Source organism: Alligator mississippiensis, chromosome 14, assembly GCF_030867095.1.
Source record: "Alligator mississippiensis isolate rAllMis1 chromosome 14, rAllMis1, whole genome shotgun sequence".
Lineage (NCBI taxonomy): Eukaryota > Metazoa > Chordata > Crocodylia > Alligatoridae > Alligator > Alligator mississippiensis.
In genome coordinates, this window is record NC_081837.1 from 42,846,241 (window position 1) to 42,868,119 (window position 21,879).

The window sequence follows — 21,879 nt, forward strand, 5'->3', positions numbered from 1 at the left end:
CTTGATCAAAGATCAAGTGACAGACCAGGCTGTATTAAAGATTTGGCTCGCATCATTTCAAACTCAAATTAAGGTTTCAGAGTCTTTACCCAGAGCCGAGTGAAATGCTCACTATGCAAATGATTTCGTCTTTGAAATCCGTGTGATTTTGAGCTCATAAAACCTTTTGAATCTCGAGATGTTTTATTACAATTTTCCATGCAGAACTGGCCAAAACAATTTTCCTCTGCCTGGGTGTTTGCAGCTAATGAGCCAAAAAAAGTCACGATGCCAGAAACGGGGACTTCTGGAGAAAGTAACGGGCAAGTGCCAGGTGATCTCAGGTCAGGAACAGGGCCGGGAGCCAAGAGGTCCTGAGCTCTGCTCCCACGTCCATCGCGGCCTGGGACACAGCACGTGATTATTGATTATTTGCATTGTTGTAGTGCCCAGGGGCCCCCGTGCAGGAATTGGGACTGTTGCAAGGTGCTGTACGCATACACACGTGTGTGCACATCCATGCACACACCACTGAAAGATTGCCCCTGTCTCAAGCTAGGCACATGAGGAGGCAACAGGTGGACACAACGCTCACGGGAACGCGGATGAAGCTTTGTACTAACAGCATTTCCAGATGCAGTTAAGTAAATGATGGCTCGATCAAATGGCTCTCAGGAGAGGAGTATCATTAACTTCATTTGAGAGACAAGCAAACGGGCTCTGGGAGGGGCAGAGACTTGCTCACATCCCTGAGGAGCAGGACACCTAAGTGGGTATCTAGGGTTAATGCTCAGGGAAGCTTTTCTATCCCTCTAACGTGCTTGTATGTCCTGCTAGCACAGGATGAAAGTGCCTGACCCCATAACACCCCTGTGAGGTGCCGGGGGTGTTCCCGGTGTACAACGAGGGCCACAGAGACCAAAGCCCAGATCCTCAAAGCCATTTAGGTGCCCGAGTCCTACTCAGACCTCTCACTTCCACTGATTTTGTGGGAAACGGACATCTAACCACCTGCCTTAGTGACTTGGCCAGGCTTGTGACAGGTGGGTAGCTTGTCTCCAGCTCCGTGCCCGACTATCCTTGCTAGCAATTCAACCAAGTCACCTGGATGCAAACAGAGGCAGAGCTGTCCGCACCCGCTCCAGGCCGGGCTATCCGTGGAGCAAACTCGCAGATCTCATTAGCGATCGCTAGGTAGGCAAGCTGGAGCTCCCTGCCCAGTTTACGGCCATACCGGGGCTCTGGTTCCTCCTCTGGCTCAGGCAGGCTCCTAATGAGAAACAGACACTGTCCAGTTGGAGAGAGTCAGTAGCTTAAGTGACTGCCTCATAAACCCTCTTTTTAATGGCACTTTTCCTTATATATTTTTTATTTTATTTCTAACAGAGACTTTCACGGATTAGCAGCCAAGAATGACTTGAAACGGCAGCCGAGGGAAAGCTGGCCATCCTGCCTTAGAAACATGACCTTTCTTCCCATGCGCCAAGTTTACAAGCTGGAGGGGAACGCTTCCCCCCAGGAAATGCCGAGAGGCTCCAGAAGCACAGGTTGAACCCAGAGGAGGATTAGACACTCTGGTCCACTTTGCAGGGGTCTTTAAATGATACAGATGCTTTGAAGAGCTCATGGTACTCATCCTCGAACGAGGGGCTTCTCCCCTAGAGTCGCTGAACATATTTTTTCCTTGCTGTCCTTATTGTGCATTGCTAACCAGAACCCACTCTCCACCCCAGAGCTGGCTGCATTGGGCGATCCTATATTTTGCTGTTAAGACATCAAAGAAGAGCTAAAACAGACCCGGAATATGCCTAGCTCTTTCAGATCTCTTTAAGAAGCCCATCTTTGGGAACCTCTGGGATGAAAAGTCTTCTGGAACTGTAAATATATTTAATGTGCTTTTTTTTTTTAATAAAAGCCCCAAAGCAAATAACAAACAAGCAAAATTCTAGCCACTTTGCTGTAGGAGAACTTCAAGATTTAGCCCTAAAAAATGAATACGAGATAGGTCATTAACCTTCCTGACAACTGTTATTCACTAGGCAAGCTGAGTGCTGCAGAAATGCTGTCTCCTACAAAGAGAAATCAAATCTGTAGAACTGAGACTGCTGGTAGCAAAAAAAAAAAAAAAAATAAAAAAAATTTCTATCATCATTAGAGGCAAGTACGGCATCCTGGATATTTTTCTTTTACCAGAGGTTTCACTGGGGAAAAATGTCACATTGGGACCCTGGTGAAAAGAGAGAGTCAGTCAGGCTATGAGTGCATTGCACTCTGGGCACAAGGGAAAAATGCAGCCCCTCTATGTTGTTTGACAGCTCCAGTGATTGCATTAATAAGGGGATATCCATTTTGGAATGGAGGGAAAGGGAGGAAGATGCCATGTAGTCAACTGCACAGGGCACTTGTAGGGACCACATCGCTGCTGGCTGTTTTTACTGAATTTATCAGATGAGTGAATGAAGCTAGAAAACCCGTAGGGGCTTGAGGAGGGTGCTGGGTTTGTTCAGAAGTGGCATGCATTACAGAAAGCACTGCTGGGGGACTCCACTCCCCATTTCCAATGCCAGCCCTCTGCTGTGCCTCAGGTTCTTGCAACAAAAAACCTGTTGATGCGATAATGCATGCGGCTAACTGTGCACACGTGTCTTGGGACACGGTGTTCATGCAAATGGACATGTAGCTCTGTGCACAGGTGGTCTGGGAGGCTGGGTAAGCATCTGGGTATACAGTTGTGTTAGTGCATTCTTGCAAACACACAGGTCTGTATTTGTGGCAGTGGCTGATGTATATGGTCTGACTTCTAGAAGAGAATTTCTCAGAGAAATGACTCAGGTTGGGGCATTCTGGCAGCTGTGTGAATCATTTTGCCATCATTAATACGGTTTGCTTGTTTGCAAATGGTTTACGCAGAAATGCCACACTCAGCTGAGCTAGCTGCAACCAGAGCTGCCCAGCTGTGTGGCAAAGGCCCTCTACTGCTGACAACTAATGGGGATTCTCCTCTCGTGGCACGTGCTGTGCAGTTCTGCATGTCTGCAGAGTGCACTGTGAAAGGGGCAGAGAGATGCCATCAGTGGAATAGGCAATTTGTTTTATAATCAGTTTACTTTATTTTCTCATTCATGGAAATTAAATCCTGCAGCGACTTAGAAAGGCCATTACTACCTCCTCGTGCTAAACAAACACACACCAGACTCTCTTATTATCCTCCCCGAGTTCTGTACGCTGCAATAAATAGGAATCTTAAGACAGTCTGGAGAAAGACAGGACTCTAATGCATGTGTGGCATAGACTATTACAGACCATCCCATCGGTGAAGAGTCTTCACGCACAGTTCACGGACTGATGATTGCATTAGGTTTCCACGGCACCTTTATCCCCAAAGATTGCGAAGTACAATGAAATGCAGCCACTTCTGGAGTGGAACAGAGTGGCTCGAGCCATTACAGGCTAGATTCAAACTGGTTTGCTAGGTACCTGTACTGAGGTGGTGGCGATGGCGGTCACATCACTTCCCAAGAAAGTAGGAGACCTGGTTCTGGGCCCTGAGGGGAAAGTGGCCTAAACACAAGGCTACGGGTGAGGCTGGGTGGAGGTCCTTGTCATCCCTCCTGTTGAAGCTGGCCCACCGGGTAGCCAAGAGAGCAGAGCCCAAGTCAAAGTCACTCTGAGGCCCGGTGAGGACTCCTCTGGAAGCAGCAAGTCCGAGGTTTTGGTCCCCGCTCACAGCATCATTTCCCTTTTTCTTTTGGGACAGTGGTTGTCTAATGCAAAAGGCCTAAGCAATGCTGACGGCGGGCAAGATGGAGCCTGCCTCTGTAGCCTAGCGGTAACAGTACCCCATTGCTACCCGTGGGCCAAACTACCCTACCACAGAGGGGCATTTCCCAGACTCAAGCATTACAGGATTTGACCCAACAGGAACAACAGTGAGGGCCTTCTCATCTGAAAACCTTTCACGAACATCACATATTATAAGCAGGTGTAATGTTATCAACATTAATCCATCTGGCCGTGAGCCAGACCCGGATGGCTGTTGATGGTGTAAATCTGGATGTCAGTGGCACTGCTCTTCACTTACACCATTGGAAAGGGAGATGGAATTTGGCCCTTGGAAATCAAACACAGAAAGGACAAACTGAACCGAAGCGGGGCTCTTCCCACCGGTGAGGTCCCATGACCGGACCTTTGGTCCTGTCTCTTGGGTTGCATGAATTCATTTGAAGCCTGTGTCTTGGCCTGCATTTTGTAAAGTGCCGTGACATTTCCAGCACCAAGATTACCATCAATAATAAATGAAAGCCCAGCAGTTCGGATCAGCCTGCTGTTCTTCAGTAAACATCCCTGTGCATGGCCTGGCTGCGGTGTAGCCCCACTCTCTCTTATAGGAACACAGGGGACCTCTATCTTCTCATCCCCTATAGACTCAGATAGCACCACCCCACCCCACCCCACCCCACAGCAGTATAGATGTACACCTCCCCATGCCCCTTTCCAAATGACAGCAAGCGCTGTAGCTGACAAGTGACCTAAAAGTTAAGGATAAAAAAGGGTTTCCAGTAAATCCAAACACACCATTTCACAATGGGAGAGTTAATCTTGTTGCATTTAGGTTTTTCATTCCTGCAAATTCTTGTCCAGGGTAATTGCGAAGAGTTGCCCAATAGCTACATATTCAACAAACATATTACGCCAACACTTAGGCCTAAATCCAAACCTCATTGAAGCCAATGGAAAGTAACCCACTCAATGGGCTTTAAAACAGATCTCCAACACGATCCAGCTCTTTGAGTCTGTGCACTGAAAGGCTGGGATGGCAGTGGGGAAAATGGGGATGGTTCAGTTTTCTTTTATTTCTTTCACAGACCCGCAAGCAGTGCTGAAAGCAGCAACAGACACAATCAGGTGCAAAGACCTCCCTCCAAAAGCAATAATAATTCAAACCAAAACGCTAAGGAGTCAGAACAACACTGAAATCTGGCGCTCTATTAAGCTCTCATTCCAGCCCCCTGATTCAGCATCTCACACATGGAAATGACATTATCCGTACACAGTGGACATCAAAGAGGGACTGGATCCCACATTCTGGGAAGCTAATAGGATTTACTTGGTTCTATCACTCCACTGGGATGGGACGTAGAATATATTTATGTATCTACATCCCTCTTCGTCTGCATGTTTTATACATTTACAGACGCATTTGATAGCTATAAACCTCAGACACACATGCACGAGCTCAGCCCCTTCACATGCATTCAAATCATGGTATAGGCCTTATCTGAATCTCCAGGGGTGCATCTACATGTTCATTAATGCGCAGGGCTTACCGTGCATTTAATCAAGTACTAAATCAATGCACAGTAACCAAAGTTACTGTGCAGTAGCACTGGCGAACGCCTTTTTAGTGATGCTACTGTGCAGTGGCCTAATAATACTGCGCAAGAGTGTATTAACACTGTCCATGATGTGACGTGCTACTGTGGAGTATTATTAGCCTACTGTACAGTTAGTGTCTCGTGTAGATGTGCCCCAGAAGTAGGGTGATTCAGACTTAGGGCTCCATCTGTTCCACCTTGGGGATCAGAGCAATGTAGGATGGCTACAAGGTCCCTGCAGTGCCTCTACTTAAAAAGACCTTGCTTTGGGCGAGGTGTAGGTGAGACCCAGGACTCTGCCTTTTCAGCCCCTCGAGCAGGGAGATTTAACCATGCAACTCCTGCTGATATTCGCTGAAGCCACAGGCTAAAACAACAGCTGAGCAAACAGCAGTTTATTGCTTTAACTCGTACAGCATTGATCACCTGGGTTTCGTTTGGCTCCTAAGGGAGACACCGTGCTAGGGGCAAGAGGTTTTTGGCCGATGGAAGATGCCCACAGTTGGGGAGCTCCACTCTGGGTGAAAGGTGTCCTGTGCTTATTGTGCCGATGAACCCGGATCAACCGGGCTGAGCTGACAAGTTTTCAAGGGCCAGCGCCAGAGACTCATCCTGAGATCTGAGCACAAAGCCAGGCTCCATCTCGTACGTCCCGGCTGGAAAGAGGCTTGGTGGAGCAAATGCCATTCCTCAGCAACACCAGGTGACCCTCAGTGCTCAGAGACCTCTCTTGCCTTTCCCCAGCTGCGACTCTAAACACATGCAGGGAATAAGTCTGTGGAAAATGAAGACGTCCGTTTTGCACTGTGCCCTCTGGGAACGGCAGATGAAGGGCTTTGGGCACCATTCCTCCTTCAATAAGCACTGGCAAATCCAACAAGCACCCAAGGAAGTGGACCGAGGGCATCCTAGGAGATCTCCGCAGGGCACAGCGACAGAGGGGCACTCAGCTCCATTTATTTTAACCTTGTAGAGAGCAGCAGATAAAGCTAAATTAAACCTAAAAGCTCGAGAGGGTTTCCACACCTGTATGAATGCGGTGGACGATGCTGCGTTCCTGGATGGAGGGGCATGCCTGTGTCCTCCTGAGTGTGCCCCCTCCCTGCATGGAGCCCATTTGGGTTGAAATATCATTCTTTATGGTCTGACTCCACAGATAACAAACCCTTTGTTATGAAGGGAAAGAAGCCGGCGAGCAGGGACATTTAGCCAATACGTCAGGTCAGAACGCAGCACGAACGCCGTCATCTGAATTGTTCTGAGTGAGGAAACTCTTTACCAGACATTTACTCAATTCCACGTATTAGCAGGAGCCAAGTGCCCAGAATAAAGGCAGCAGGAATACGTGGCACATGCAAGCAGTAATTCCTTTGCTTTCAACAAGCAAACAAATTAGCCATCGGTAGCTAGGTTTGCATGCGTGCAGGGGAGCCGTGCCGAGCAACGAACCATCTGTCTCGTCAAAGGTAATCACCAGAATGGCATCAGCCATCACACAGCATCCACTGGTAGGAAACAGCGTAGAAGAAGCCCCTTTAAGCTGTTGGAAACTACCCTCCCTGGCTGGGGGGGTTTGGGATGTCACTAGTGCAATCAACACCTGCAAAGTCCAGGACAGGGAGTAAAGGCTGAGCAGGAAGGGGGAGAAGAAAGGAATCACGTCACCAGAGAGGAGTAAATACCAAGATTATTGCTCCCTCTTGCTACCTTGAAAGGTAATTACTTGGTCTTGTATCAGGCTGGTAATGCTCCTGTTCTGTCTCCACGGGGGAGTTTTTCCTTGGGCATCTTCGCTCCCTGCTGCTCCCAACACTTCCTCGAGGGTTTGGCGTCAGTGCCTTTTCCCGTTACTCTTGAGCAAGGCAGCACCTGTTCCCAATTACGCTTGCCCTTCTCATCACAGCTGAAGATCCCCACTGATGTACATGCACATGCAAGTAATTTCTGCTCCTTGTCTTGTGTCTACAAGTCTCCTGGCATCGCTTTAACCAGAAAGGCACATGGGTTGTTTAAGCTTCACGTTGCTTGTTGATTCAGTGAGCAGCCCGGTGAGCTTCTAACGGCAATAAAGGAAACTCGACGCTCTTCCTTTCCTCGGTGGCTTATTCTCTTCCATCTCATTTCCTTTCAGACTGGATGACAGCCATTTAACCCTGCTTTTTGCAAGCTGCCCACCACCCATATTCCCCGTGTATTTGCGTCTTCCCTGAGAAATGGTGAGCAGCAACGGAGAGAAGAAAAGAATTGCATTGCCTGAGAGGAGCCAAAGGCTCGTTGCTCTTCCTCCTCCGTGCTGCAGACTGATTTCTCTCCTCACCGAGTCTTTTTGAGTCCTCCGCTCTTGCACCCCTATCTCTGCCTTCTGGCTAATGCTGGCCTCCTTGCTCTCACGGCACCATGCATGTCCCGCTGCGGTCTGTATGGGTGATCCCATTTCTCCTGACAGCACTTCATCCTTTTCCTGCTCTCGGAGCCACTTGTAATTTCTAAATCCCTGCCTAACGCCCTCCTCTTCTCTGCACCTGCCTGACTCACGCTCAGGAAGGCGTTTTCGTGACACTGTCTGAAGGACACCCTGTAAACACGTGTCTGCTGCACAGGCCGCTCTTGAAGCAGTAAAGGCACAGACCAGAACCCTGCCTGGATCACAGACATTACTACAATTAGTGTTTCTAATGGCAGCCGCAGCTGTGCCTCCCAAATGCAGCAAGGATGTGATCTCTGCCCAGCACAGCTTACAGGCTGATGGCAGACGCAACAATATGCTTTGAAGTGTTGTGCTGGTTACCAATCTGTGAGCCCGCGCGGTGTCTGTAATGGAAGAAGATAGCATTGAGGAAGCTAATGAAAGCCATGCTGCGGACTTGTTCCAGTTCCACTGAAGTGGGGCTACTTTGTTACTGGAAATCAGTAGGCGCATGGCTATTTCTTCTGCTGAGGAAGCAGAAATCCCAAGTCAAAGGAGACAGAAACACCCAAGCCTCTAGGATCCCTTTCCACAGCACTTGCACAAGACTGGGCAAACTGGTCAGCAAGAGCCTGCTTCCATCAACGCTGCCTGAGAGTCCTGCAACTGGAATCCCAACTCCTCCTCACTATCAGCAGACAAGGGCTCAAGTCACAGAGCCTGAATCCCAACGCGGGTCTCTTCCCCAAAGCCTGGGGCTGCTCCAGCTCTGACTGCTACGCAATCATGGTAGACAGCTCAAAGGTCAGATCTGGCAGCACAGCCCAGTGAACAGGACCCCGCAATGCAGCTGACCTGCTGTTAGGCCATTTGCAGACCCCTTTGTGACCCAGCTGCAGAACAGGGGCACTGAATCTTACTCATCTTTGCAATGGTCTGCGAGACACTCGTATGCAAAATGCCAGGCAAGTGGCAGTTACTGCTGGACCCGAAAGCGCTTCCTAACCCACTCCCAGTACCTCTGAAACATTGATCCTTCCCTCCTGAAAGGAGCAGGTGGTGGGGTCGTGAGTGCAGAGGTTACGATACTTGCACCAGTGGCAGCGGAAAGCGCTGTTCACGCAGGACAGACACCTGCAGAGACAGAGAGAGAAAGGAAGACCATGTCACAGCGGTTGTCGTTGGGTCATACACTCAGTATTGCAACAGAGAAACCTATCTGGAGATTCTGATTTATACACAGAGATGTTCCTTCATGCAGAAAAATGAAGCAAATCTCCAGAGAGTCGGGGACCCAACCAGCAGCATGCCCAGCAGCATTGCCTCATTTGCTTGCTCTTATTTACTTCTGCATCTCTAAATAGTTTTGCCTATTAAGAGTGGAAGCTCTTTGGGGCTGGGACTGGTATAATTATATATCCACTGAATGCCTAGGGGGCATTGGGGGCTATGCAAGTAAGAAATGGTAATGCAGTGTTGAGTGTGACAAACAGCACTCACAAGAGGGGCGAAAGGCTTCTCTGCTTGTGCTCATGCCCAAAAATATAGTCAGTCTTGAACTGACCCGCCCGTTAAATCAACATATAGTAAATTCCAAGCTTTATTTTCTTATAAAATGTTAGCTTTTGGATCTAGGTATATGTATATCGATATGGATATAGTAACATCTTCAGACCTACTCTCTCTCTATATATGTCTATGTGTGTGTGTATATATATACACATGTATGTATGTATGTATATATATATGTGTCTCTCTATATAAAACATCTTCAGGCCTTCTCTCTGTCTCTGTCTGTGTGTGTATATATATATATATATATATATATATATATATATATATATATACACACACACACAGAGTAGGTCTGAAGATGTTAGTATGTGTGTGCGTGCATGTGTGTGCGTGTCCTGGCTTGATTTTAAGTCTCAAGCGGATCTACAAAATAAGCCAAGTTTGAAGAAAGTGGACTTGGTCGTTGTAAAAGTTAAGAAGGTTTAATTTGAGCGGCTGCCAAGAAACCGAAAAGTTCGCAACAGCAGTTGTTATTTGCAGAAATGCTTCCCCCGGGCTTGGGAGCCATTCGGTGCCCTGGGGCGCATCTTGGTGATTTTCTCACCTCAGACACCTAAAAGCAGGGATGTGCGCACCCTCCAAAGGCCCTGGCACCTTAGCATGTACTGAACGCATGGGGATTATGGCAGCGGCAATAATTTAGCACCATCTAGTGGGTCCGGCAGACCGAGGTCAGCTCAGGCTCTGTCACTCCTCTCGTCCACATACAAGCCCGTCTCATGTATTTGTCCCCACTGCAGTGAAAGCTCTAGCTGATGTTTTGCATGGAGTTATTTAAAGAACAGCTGATCCCGAAGGAAAATCTTTGAAAAACATTTACATTACAGGCATTTTTGCTTCTTCAACATGGTTTATTTTTTCCCCTCTTTATTGTACAATACTGGGAAGCATCTGCATGAAAACAGGCTCATTTCTTCCAAGCATTGAAGATGGCATCATTGTAGCTTATGAATTCAGCTGCTCTGCCTGATGATTTTCTCCATTTGATGTTATAATTCTCAGGTTGTGACATCATATTCATTCCTATTGCAATCAATGGTAAGATCACAGATTACTGTGACCTAATGAGGGCTTTAAAGGATTGAAAGGAAACACAGATTCAGGATCTGGGCAAACGCAAGAGCCCCCTCTCTGCAATGCCAGAGTTGGGGAAGATGGGAAGGGTTGCCTGCCTCTATGCTCCTGGGAAGTTCTTGGCTCACAGTCCTCCAAGGGAAAGGGTCTGGGCGTCTTATTGTGATTGAATGGGTTTTACACCCCTTTTTGTGCTGCCTGCCAGCTGGGCCGGGAGGCAACGGCCTGTTATTTTCTCTCTCAAGTTGCAGCGACTAAAATGCATATTTAATAGCTTCCCCTTTTCATAACTCAATTGTATTTCCCTTCTTAGGCATCTGTAGTGACCTTAATAGCTAAGGAGGCTTATTCTAATCATGCAAATGCAAATCTGGGTAGGAATATCAAGTGCGGCGAGCTTATTTAATTACTCATTTATTTGACCCATTTCTATCTCCATTTTGGTTTGCAGCATTTCCCCTGCCCCTATCTTGAACTTGGGCTTTTGCTTTCCTGTCGGGCGTTGCAAGCGCTCTCAGCACATTTTAAGCACTGTTGGGATTACAGGCGTTCTGCGGCACTAGCCCCATGGTTTGGTTTAGCAACACCCCTCTGCTCAGACAGCATCCCCCTGTTTGCATCAGTCTCAAGCCTCCAATGTCCTCTGGCCTGCTAGGAAGCCTCAAGCAAACTTAGTGATTGGCATACTGGGTGCAGCAAGGGAGAGGTCTCTGGTGGAGGTATCTGGGGGAGCTCTTGGGAGACTCATGAAGTAATTATCAAGGGCTGACATGAACTGCAAATGCCATTTCCACCCTCGGCCAGCTACTCGGCAGGTCTAGGGAACAGTTTCCTTCCTTGAAACATCCCCCCTCCTCAGACAGATTGCACATAGCACCTTGCACGTACGATGTGTGCGCAAAAGTGCACGGAGGCAGAATCCGGCGTACCAAATGAACTGTGCCCTGGAGAAAGCAAAGCCATTCCCCGCACCAGCACGCAGCCAGAGGGGCACAGCTGGCCCTCTATCCTTGCCTCTGCAGGACCTAAAGGTTGCAAAGCAAAGTAAAGAGCAGGGGGAACTCTGTCTAGGTTTCCTGACATGATATACCTCCAGCCAAATGAGTAAGAATTCAGGGAAGAGAAGCCAAACTGATTACGGTACCAGAAACTTAACTCAGGAGGAGGGGGGAGGAAAGCAAGCTACCTCCACAGAGCTTGACTAAAGGACAGTGAAGCAGGGACATCACTGTCTAGCAGCATTTGAAAGGTGTTAACAGAAGCAGGGACAGGGATTGTTTTGGGAAGGGTGGAAAGGGACTGTCAGCAGAAGTAATGAGATCCATCCATCATGGGACACATATAGCTCCTATGGCTATAGTACCTCCGCTGAAACTAAAGGCAAAACACAAACTAAGTGCCAGGAAAAACCTGCGTAAGAGCCAAGCCTACTGGAGCATGGGATTTTCAAGGGTGGGAGTGGGAGCCCTGTGGCTTGGCACGTCCAAAGCTAGGCTGGACAGATGAAGGCAGAAGGCAAAGCGGGGGCCGAGTATGCATGGACAGCCCCACGGATCAGGCAGGGCAGGCCGGGCTAACGGGCTTTCCCATCCCCAGCCACCGTGTTTCTGCAGCTGCCCCGCTCCTGGCAGCACCGAGCACGGGGGGTCAGGTTTGCCCTTTGCTGCCTGACCCTGGGTTGTCCCGTGCTCTGCACTCGTCTCTTTTGGTAGTTCCAGATTTGCTTGTTTGTTGCTCGGGTGAAATCTAAAAACACTTAGGGAGCTTGCCAGCTCTGTGTGCCCTGAGGGCTTTGGGTGGGGAGGGGAAGGGTCAGTGGTGGGGGTGTTGCTGCAATGCTCAGCTGCTTCCTGAGCACGGACAAGGGCACCTGGGTGCAAGCGCCTGCCCTCCTCACGGCAACTCCTGGCACCTGCCAGATGCTCCAGGAACCGCACAGCATGAAGCTGGATGGAGCTGCCAATGCTGTGGGCTCCTCTAGCCCAGCCTCAGGGCCAAGAGCCACAGCAAAGGTGGTACAAACTCTAGGAAACAAGCTGTGGTGGAAACACTGCCCCTGGCCCTGCAGCTCCAGCCCCCGCCGCTGCCCTCCTCGTACCCCTCTCCTTCCCGTTCTTTTGCAGAACCGGGCACTGCACTTTCCTGGCTGCTGGGGATGAAAAGGCTCCTGCATCTGCTATGGGTGCTCCAAATTGGCCTCCTCAGACATTCCTGGGCATTTTCCTCCCTCCCCAGCCCTGCCTGTGAGTAAGGAGAGCTGTGCTCACAGTTGCAGGATCATGCAGCTTGGGGGCACCAGCAGGTTAAGCTTTTCTCAGACATCTTTTCTCTGGGAAGGCACAGCAACCTCTGTGCATGCATGCATACGCTGAGATCTCCGGGCTCCCTCCCTAGCCCCCAGGGATCAGACTGGCAGCATCAGGCCAGGCCTGAAAGGGCCAGAGGGCTGCTGCCAGCCAGGACCCAAGCTCCAGATCCCCACTCATCCCCCTTCCCTGCTGGGATTCCCTTCGCTCATGGTACCTTTGCCCATCTCGGTGACACAAGAAGGGCTCCCAAGCCATTAAGTGGCACACCCAGGATCAGCTGTGGATTCAGGCATAGGGCATGGCTTGGAAAAATCCTGGATTTGGGAAAGTGCATTGCAAAGCTCACAGAGACCCCCGTTCTCCCACCTATGGAGACAAGAGGCTGTGCATTGTGTGGCTTGGCGAGACCCAGGGGGCTGGGGAAGAGGGAAGGCAGGAGAGGGGCGACTTACAGCTGGTGGGCGCTGCAGTTGTAGAATTTGAACTCTGTGCTGACGAACATCTTGCCTGTCTCCTTGGATTTCAGCTGCAGCTCCAACCCAAACCAGTCTGGAGAAGGGAAGAGGAAGAGATGGGTGTCACTCCAGCAGTGGGAGACGCTGCATTGCTTTTCCCTCGAGGCTGACTGACCCTTTGTGCATCCACCTCCTGAGGGTGTGTGGAGGGAATCCAGGTCCTATGGGAGCCCAGGCTAGCCTGTGACCTGAGAGTCTGGTCCCCCCTGCAGCTAAAATCTTCCAATGATGCAGAACCACAGCTCAGGCCCCCTGAACAGCCCTCAGTCTGCACCAGGCCAGGTCCTAGCCCACCTCTTAGGGCCTAAGTGAAGTTAGCAGCCTAAGAGTGAACCTGCTCCATCCTGCTTGATCCCTAAAAAGGAGTTCATGCAAGAAGCAGATGGGTCTCCTCCTACTTGCTGCCTTTTGTGACTCAGTTAAAGGCTAAGGGGATGGTGTGCTATAAAAGTAGGGGGTTCATGTTTTCCCAGGGACTTGGGCAGGGTGGGATAGGATCACATGTAGGACCCTAAGGGCTTTCAAGGCAACCTGCCAATTTTGGTTCATGGCTGGTCAGTCGAGTCTGGTAGCAAAGCCCTATAAGGCCTTTCTCCAGAGTCCCTCCACATGGATTTGATGGTGAGAGGCAAAAATATCTTCTAGATCCAGCATTCAAACACCACCTCAGGTCACCGGTGAAGTCAGCCAGACAGCCTCAGGCCAGTCCTTAAAGAGTGCTTGCTTTGAGCATAAACTTACAATCAATCATCGCCGTCTACCCTGAAGCGCAGCCCAGAACTGGAAGGGGCTGGGACTCGGAGATGAGGAGCGAAGGGCATTGACTGAGCGTTTCCAAAGGCTTGCCAGTGGAGTAAGCGTGATTACGCTGCACTGGCTAAGCCAGCCCGGAGCACGCTTTTATTCAGTCGCCCGGCTTCCTCCCAGGCTTTCAACCCCTCACTTTCTCCAGCACTCAAACCAAATGTAACATTTTACAAATAGGAAAATATCAGCGGGGAAGCTCAGCTGACACCTGGAAGGAGGCCAAGGGGAAAATGAGTTTTAAGCAAGTAGCATTTGGGTTATGGAGAGAGAGAAACTATGACAGAGGTGACATTAATGAAGAAACAACCCAAAGATCAGAAGCAAAAAATAGAAACCCTAGCCACCTACTCGCCGTCACTGAGCCAAGCCTCAGTGCGGCAGCCCCGACACGTCCCCCTCCCTGATGTGCTGAGCATGACAGAAGAGGGGGTGAAGGGTGCAGGTCTGCTACTACAACACAACCACCTCCAGCAGTTTTCCTGACTGCCTTTTTGTCATCCGGCATCCTCCGGTCGGGTAGATACGGGCACCCAGCGAGGGCCTGCTCTGTCCGGCAGCTCACCTGCACCGGCTCAGGTGAGTGCGTGCTCAGAGCTGCTCACCTTGGTCCACAGGGATGGCGGGGACATCTTTAGCTGCTGGCGAAACGCAGATGACATGGCTGCCCAGCACTTGGCCTTCCACCTCAGTGAGGTTCCCAAAGAGGCAGGTGATCCCAGCCGAGAGATCGGGGGCGTAGCTCACCAGCAGGCGCAGCTGGAGCAAGGAAAACAGAGCGGGGAGAAACAATGAAGAACTAATTAGCAACCAGGATGCCCCGCATTGCCTTCATGTGTGCAGCACCCACTGCCTCTCTGTGCAACAGCGGACCCGTTAGCGTGTCAGCCCCACACAGAGAAGGAGCTGGTTTGCAAGCTAGGGTTTGATTTCTACCATAACCAGCATAGGAAAAAGCAAGAGACAAACAGGGGATGCCCAATGCCCATATTGATCCTTCAGTAGTTTCCAGGCCGCTGAAGAAGGGGTGGGAGGGGATCAGAGACCCTGCAGGGTGTGCACGACCCCTGCCCCAATGCATGTGAGAGGGAGAGGCCTCGCACCCCACGTGCACAGGGCAGCACCCAACCGCCTCCACCCCCTCCACAATAGCCCCAACAAGGCTCCATGGACCTTGCTCCCTGCCCCCATGCCAAGCTGTGTGCAATAGTGCTAACGGTTCCCCCCACTGACCCCTTCACCAACAAGAGCTCCACCTTAGCAAGAAAACTTGCGGAGGAAAAGTGGCCCCTTGACGTGGCTCTGAAGCACGCGCGCGACTTTGCTGTAGTTCTCCCCACGGTTAAGTTACCTCCCCAATCTGGCCGAGCGGCTGCATCAGGACCTACCGGGAGGCTGTGCTCGGACACCGAGATGCTGCTGGGCTTCACGGTGATGCTCATGCACTGAGCGATGCTGTCGGCAAATCGGTACGGCTCGTCCGCTCGCTCGCAGCTGTCCCTCGGGGAACACCTGAGACACACAACCACGCCTGCGTTGGTGCCCAGGGACACCCAGTGAACCTGGCTCTGTCGGAGGGGGCTGATACCAGATTGGAGTGAGGTGCACGGGCAGCGGCGTGCAAACGGAGCATAGGGGTGGCTCGAGTGTGGCAAGAGCCGGGTGTGTTGATGGAGCTCTGCGCAGAGACCCACGGACTCGAACACCAGGCTCCTAAGCTGGGCAAAACGCATTACTGGGGACTTTGTGTGGACAACAGAGAGAGCCCCAACAGAGACAGCCCAGATGCCTGATTCATGCCTGCAGCGCCCGCAGCTCCCACGACTGCAGCCGAATCCGTGGGTGCTCAGCACCTGCGGAAAGCTGGCCCAGTACCTCCGCTCCGGTCAGGCCTGTGGCACCTCATTCCCGAGAGCAATAAATTCATTACTCAATAAAAAGCAATAAAAGGCAGTGATGGGCCAGCATCTGCATTTTAATTACCGAAAAACCCAATGGTTAATTAATCTCCTCCTGAAGCTGAAGTGCGGGAAGCTGGGCTTTCATATCCCCAGCTGGGAGACGCCGGAGTTAAGCTCGGTGTTCATGGCTGAGCCTCCCCCAGCTCTCGGCCCACCGCTTCCTCCTCCAAAAGGCACCATGAGGTGTGCCACGCTGCACGGTGAGCGCTGCTGCCAGCGTGGGCTGCGCCGCGTGCTCGGCACTGGGCTCACCCCCAAAGTCATTAAGTCGAGGACCTCTGAGCGGACTGAAATCATGATTCAGAATGAGAGCCGCTCTCGGTGTGGAAAACGGTGGAGTGAAGAGGCCTAATCAACCCTACCACCGCCCTCTGGCCCAGCATTGGAGATGGAGGGCTAGGAATAGAAATGCTCCTTCACAGCACAAAAATACAGACCATGCAACTCAGTGCAGCCAGCGACCGCTATTATCAGCACTATTTACAGCACGGCCAAGGGACAAGACAAGGCAACGTGCCGGCAAGCTCACTGGGAGACCTGAATGCAAAAAGCTCATGGCTTTCTGCTCTGCTGTGTTTAAGGCTGAGTTTGGGAGTGTGGTCTGTGTCCCGCCAACGTGGCCGCTGCTGATCGGCTGCCAGAAACACGACTCGTGCCTAGGAGAAGTATGGTCTCCTCACCTATATGCTGACTTTTTTAATGGCGTTAATGGACTGTCCTCAACTTTCACTCATCATTCATCTCATTTCAACTGAAAGCAGTGAATGGCCTCACAGGGAAAAGCCCCGTATGACAGACACCAGCCCCCGAGACCCCTATGACGTGTTTTTTAACATCTGTTTGGCTGCATTTGTGAATGTAAGCAATTGAGCGCGGTTATCTGACTTTTGCCATTAGCACCCCAGTCAGTGGAAAAGGGAACGTAACAAAAAAGGGTCTTTTATTGTTTTCTTCTTCTTTTGCTAGGGCTGAATGCAATTGTAGGTAGAGCTATAAGTGAGCAGACACACTACTTGCTCCACAGAGAGTCTTAATCTTCCCATGCCAAACCTCTTCTCCATGAGGTGACAAGAGCCTGGCAAAATTGGGACTTCAAACACTGCGCAGCTAAGCGATCTTCATTACTGAGAGGCCATTTGCTTCTGAATAAGAAAAGCCCGCTGAGGTTGCCACTTTCCCTTTCCAAACAGCAGCTATGATACCTGGCAATTGATGCAGCTGTTTCCTTCACTCTCCCCTCCGTCCTTTTTCTGGAATATAATGGACCTAAATATGAATGCTGCCAAAGGAAAGAATTATTGAGTTTTAAGTGATTCTGTAAGATAGCTCTAAAGTGAGCTCTTGACTAGAGCCTTTATCTCATTGACTCGCTGGAACGGCTCTTTTTTATCATACTATTTATGGCAACAGCCCTAACAGAGATAAATAGGTCTGTAGACAATAACATACTTGTAAAGAGCAGCATATGGAGGAGGACTGCAGGTTTCAAATCTCGCTGGGCCAAAGAGACTCTTTAACGAATCTCCTTCCTACCTCCCAAAGAGAGGAGCTGCTGGAAGAGGAAGAGGAGTGCAATTAACTCCTTCCATCTCGATTAAAAAGCTCTAGCAAATGTAGGGCGAGCCCAGTCCAGGCTGGGATTCAAGTGCTGTGAGTTGCTGGACCTGCGGCAGGCTGCTCGTTCTTTGGGGCATTTCCCAATGAATGCAATTTCTAATTTTTGCTTGGTGAACTGAGGGGTTTTGCAGAAGACAACCCATTTCTCCTTTTTTTCCCTGTGGCTTTTCGAACCTTACATTATGCCCCAGGTTCCTTAGACCCGTCTGCAATGTGTTTGCACAGCGCGTGCAGGGCCCTTCTCTGCCGACTGGTCCACCACCCTTCAGCTACCGCAACCTATCGCTCCAGCTCTCCTACATCAAGTACCAGCCGCCTGCGCTCGGATGCTGCAGCTCCCAGGTCCCTACCCAGGATGTCCACGCAAGGTCATTACAAAGGCGCTGACACTCGATCGTGAGATGTATGAACGACTGCTGATATCCCAGGCTAAGCTCCCATCTGCTGTGTTGTTACAGCCTTTGTTCTAAGTGCGATGGCTTGTTCTGGCGTCAAAGCTATCGAGAAAAATGCAGAGCAAGAAGAGCCAACGCACAAAAGCCAGAGGTGTCCAAGTCAGAAACTTCCAAGGGCTCTGGCTTGGATCATGTCACTTCCTTGCCAGGGAATGTTAATTCTCCATGCTTCAGAGAGACATGTATGATTCCCCACTCATTTCTTTCCCCTGGGGCCCTCCTGATTTTGGCAGAATATTGCACCCCGTAAGATGGAGGCAAGAAAACCTGAGCCTGGAAATACCGAAGAAACAGAACAGCTGGTCAGTCTGCAAGCTCTGCAGGCTTTCTGTGGGCCTTGGCAGGGTCTGAGACATACTGGGGGGTACTGGAAAGTACCTAGAATAATACCAGGTTGAGGGGGGAGCCGCTTTCTGATAAACTGCAACAGGAAGCCAGGCTCAAACCTCGCTCTCCTCCACTCCAATTTAAATTTTAGGCCTACCCCTTGCTGCTTCCATTTCCACCCCTGCATGCTTCCCAGCACCTCTGCTGGAGACTAACCAGCATCTGTGTGGAAAAGCGTTAGTTCAACTCACGTCACCCCACAGGCTCCCATCACTGCTCCTCTCCTGCCTCTCGGACTCGTGCGGCTGGACACGTGTACCCACGCTCCCACAACCTTTCTCTAGTGACCGGGTGTGTATACAGAGGCTTGGGTCTGCTGCAAACAAGCAGCTCCTGCTTTTAGCTCCAGAGCTCACAGGTTTAAACCTTGCAAACAACTTGGCTGCAGACACAAGTAGGTTTAAGCATCTGTGTGTATACAGTGCCAAGTACAATGGAGCGTCAGTCCCTGATTGGGGCCTCGAGGTGCAACTGCGATAGAAATATGAAACAGTAGATAATACCAACCATAACGAGCTGCGGACACTTGGCTTCATGGCTGCGGTGGGCACAGGATTTGGATCTTCCTGCTTCAGATGAACCTGATCTTAAATACAGTGTCTGTGCCCCATCAGGCCGGGGTCACATGTGTGCTCCAGCTCACAGCACTGCTGCTCTTCCCAATTCCCAAGCCTTTGCTGGCTCGAGGCTGGCCAAGGCAGCTCTATGCTAAGCACCTGCAAATTCAAGCACTTGTTTGTGTCCCTTGACCCTGCAAAACTACCCAGAAATCCTACGTGGTCAAGCCGTCTGATGGGCTCCCCTGCTCTCTCTGCCTGCGCCAAGGCCACAGTATTAAAACAAAGGGTGTTTCAAGCTATCAAGGGATTTCTCTTTCCCAGCAGAGGTGGAGAGGCGGGTGGGAAAGACAGTTTGGACCAAGACTCATGGTTAGTTTTCATTGTATCCTAAATGGCTCACGTACCCGCTGCCCAACCTGTGCTTCCCTTAGAAGAGCTCTTTCTTTCTCTCCGTGTCAGACTTCCCGGCCCCCCACCCCCATTTGTGTTTCTCTTTTATCAATCCTCCATGAATGCAGCGTGAACGGCACATCTTGACCCGTGACCTCCCCGCTGAACGCAGCAGCAGCTGGTCCATCTGGCAGGAGCGCAATGTAAAAATTAGAGGCGAGAGATGACAAATGAAATACAAACGCTCTGGCGTTGGGGGCCTCCCCACAACGATGACAGTGGCTTCATGAACAGCAAGATAAACTCCATTATTTACAGCTTAAGACAAGGGCTAAAAAAAAAAACTACCCAAAAAAGATGGTTGCACCGAGCAGGCGGTGGGAAGGCCGAGCGGTTCCCAGGGAGGATGGAGAGGTACCAGGCAGGGAAAACATGGCACAGCCTCCTGCGTACCGCAGGCCGAGGGCCAACTTCAGATCCTTAGCTCAATGCAGGGTCTGGCTCTCCTGGGCTCCCAGCTGCGCTCAGCCCTTTATCTTGCCTGTGTGTGTGCAGCATTTCCTAGCGTGAGCTCCCCTGCTATAAGCTACCAGTCTCTGCATTTGCTGGGTGAAAGAAGAGGCCTGGGAACTAGGATTCCTCACTTCTAATCCTCCCCCATCACTGACCTGGTGTGCGACCCAGGGAAAAACATCGTCACGATTATTAGAGCGGCACCTGCATCCCCACGGTGCAAGGCGCTGCACGTGCATGTAGCAAGACAGAGACCCCTCACTGCAGACGTTCAGTGACACGGCAGACAAAGGGTGGGAGAAAGGACGTCTCTTTGTCCCTGGATGCTAAGCTTTTCTCTCTGCAAAATGCGGATGTTAATCTTTCCCTGCCTCCCCCGTGAGCTGTGAAACTTAATTCATTAGGGTTATTACGGTGCTCAGTGGGCCTTGGCGGGAAGGTACCACAGGAGCGCCAAGGATTCTTGTGACTGCGTGTGCAAACCCACGTGTGCACGTGCAGGCCCTGGGCCGGCTGCTTGTTCCAGCCAAGCTCGGTGGTCAATCGCTCTGTCTAGGGTGACCGCGGCCGGCCCCTGTGTCACCAGGATGACCGCACCCTCCAGCTTTTGCTGACCGGTCACACCAGGGCTTTTTCACCTGGATTTTCAGATCTCTGTATAACAGATCTTCCTTAGCCATGGGGGTAGTCTGCCGATGCACCCTCGGAGTCCTTAACGCCACAAGCCTTACGGACAACTGGGACCAGGAGCCAGGGCACACCTCTGGACCGAGGCTGGACTCCCATAGCGGTTTGCAGGTCCTAGGCTATTGCAGATGATGGACACTTTCACCGAGGGTCGGGCGGGCGAGTCTTCAAGGTAAAAGCAAGGAGGACAAAGGGAATGGGGCGGGAGGGGCGAGGACCACCCCCCATGGCATCTCTCACCCGCGCGGCACAGGTGTGGGATAGCACACAAGCCAGCCCAGGGACTGTTTCTTTCCATAAAGCTCCCCAGGACTGCTGGAAATGCAGCAAACTGCCCACGAGCGGTGGCAGGGAAGTTAGGTCTGAAACCACACCGGTCCCTGATCCAGTCCAGATTTTGCATCCGAGCCTTTATTCCTCTCTTCCTTCTGGCCCTCCTAACACCTGCTGCTTCGGCATGTGGCCAACAGCGATTGTGTGGGCCCCTGAACTCTGTGCCTCTGCCTCCGCCCTGATTTCCATGCAGTTAATGGCAGCGCTTTGCCGGCTGGCACGGGGCCGAAGGGTTTTCGATTCCTTTCCATCGGCGCCCTCTCGATTTCTCCCCACACCGACTCCAAGTGCCAGGTTCCCCTTCCGCTTTAGGAAGCAATCGTTATTGTGGCATAAGGAGAGAGGCACCTCCTGAATTCAGGCTGTTTCCTGAAGCTCCCCGGAAAAAAACCCTACAACTTTACTCCTTTGTGCCCGTGGACGTGAGTTAGGGCTCAGCCCAGCGCAGAGCCCCCAGCTAGCCCTCGGTTTCCTTGCTTCGCTGGATTTCAGCCAGCGACAGAAGAGCGGGGCATGCCGTTTCCAGGAATTTCAGAGCAGTATTTAAACAGTCTCGCCCAGCGGCAGGGAACGCACCCAGGTCTCTGCTAGGGACCTGTTGTGCAACACCCTCATGCTCAAAAATGGGCAGGGACTCTGGTAAATAGCTGGACCTAGCGGGGTCCGTGCTGAAACGAGTCAGTTCACGTGGTTTCAAGCCGCTGACATGGGTTTTGGGTTGGATTTATTCCACCTTGCCCACCTGCATTGGCACTTTGTCTTTTCTTGTCCTTTTTAAGCCAGTGGTTTCCTATGGCATTCGTCCTGCAGGACGGGGAATGCCTCCGCAGGAAAGCAAGAGCCAGAGGGGTATTGTTTTCTTTCCAAATAATACTACGTGGATGCAGGGGGATTTGGGAGGTTTTCAGGGATGCTTCAGGGGAAAGCCACCAGCTACC

At 51.0% G+C, this 21,879-nt stretch overlaps 1 protein-coding gene across 1 annotated transcript in view; it reads right to left on the bottom strand.

The window, feature by feature from the left end:
- Positions 1 to 21,879, bottom strand: part of PLXNA2 (plexin A2) — a 255,560-nt gene that overhangs the window by 78,988 nt on the left and 154,693 nt on the right. Inside the window, exons 6-9 of the mRNA XM_014598881.3 lie at positions 15,427 to 15,550; positions 14,644 to 14,797; positions 13,172 to 13,268; positions 8,781 to 8,895 (exon numbers count right to left, since the gene is read on the bottom strand). Coding sequence (XP_014454367.2) covers positions 8,781 to 8,895; positions 13,172 to 13,268; positions 14,644 to 14,797; positions 15,427 to 15,550 — 490 coding nt within the window. The remainder of the gene's footprint in view (positions 1 to 8,780; positions 8,896 to 13,171; positions 13,269 to 14,643; positions 14,798 to 15,426; positions 15,551 to 21,879) is intronic.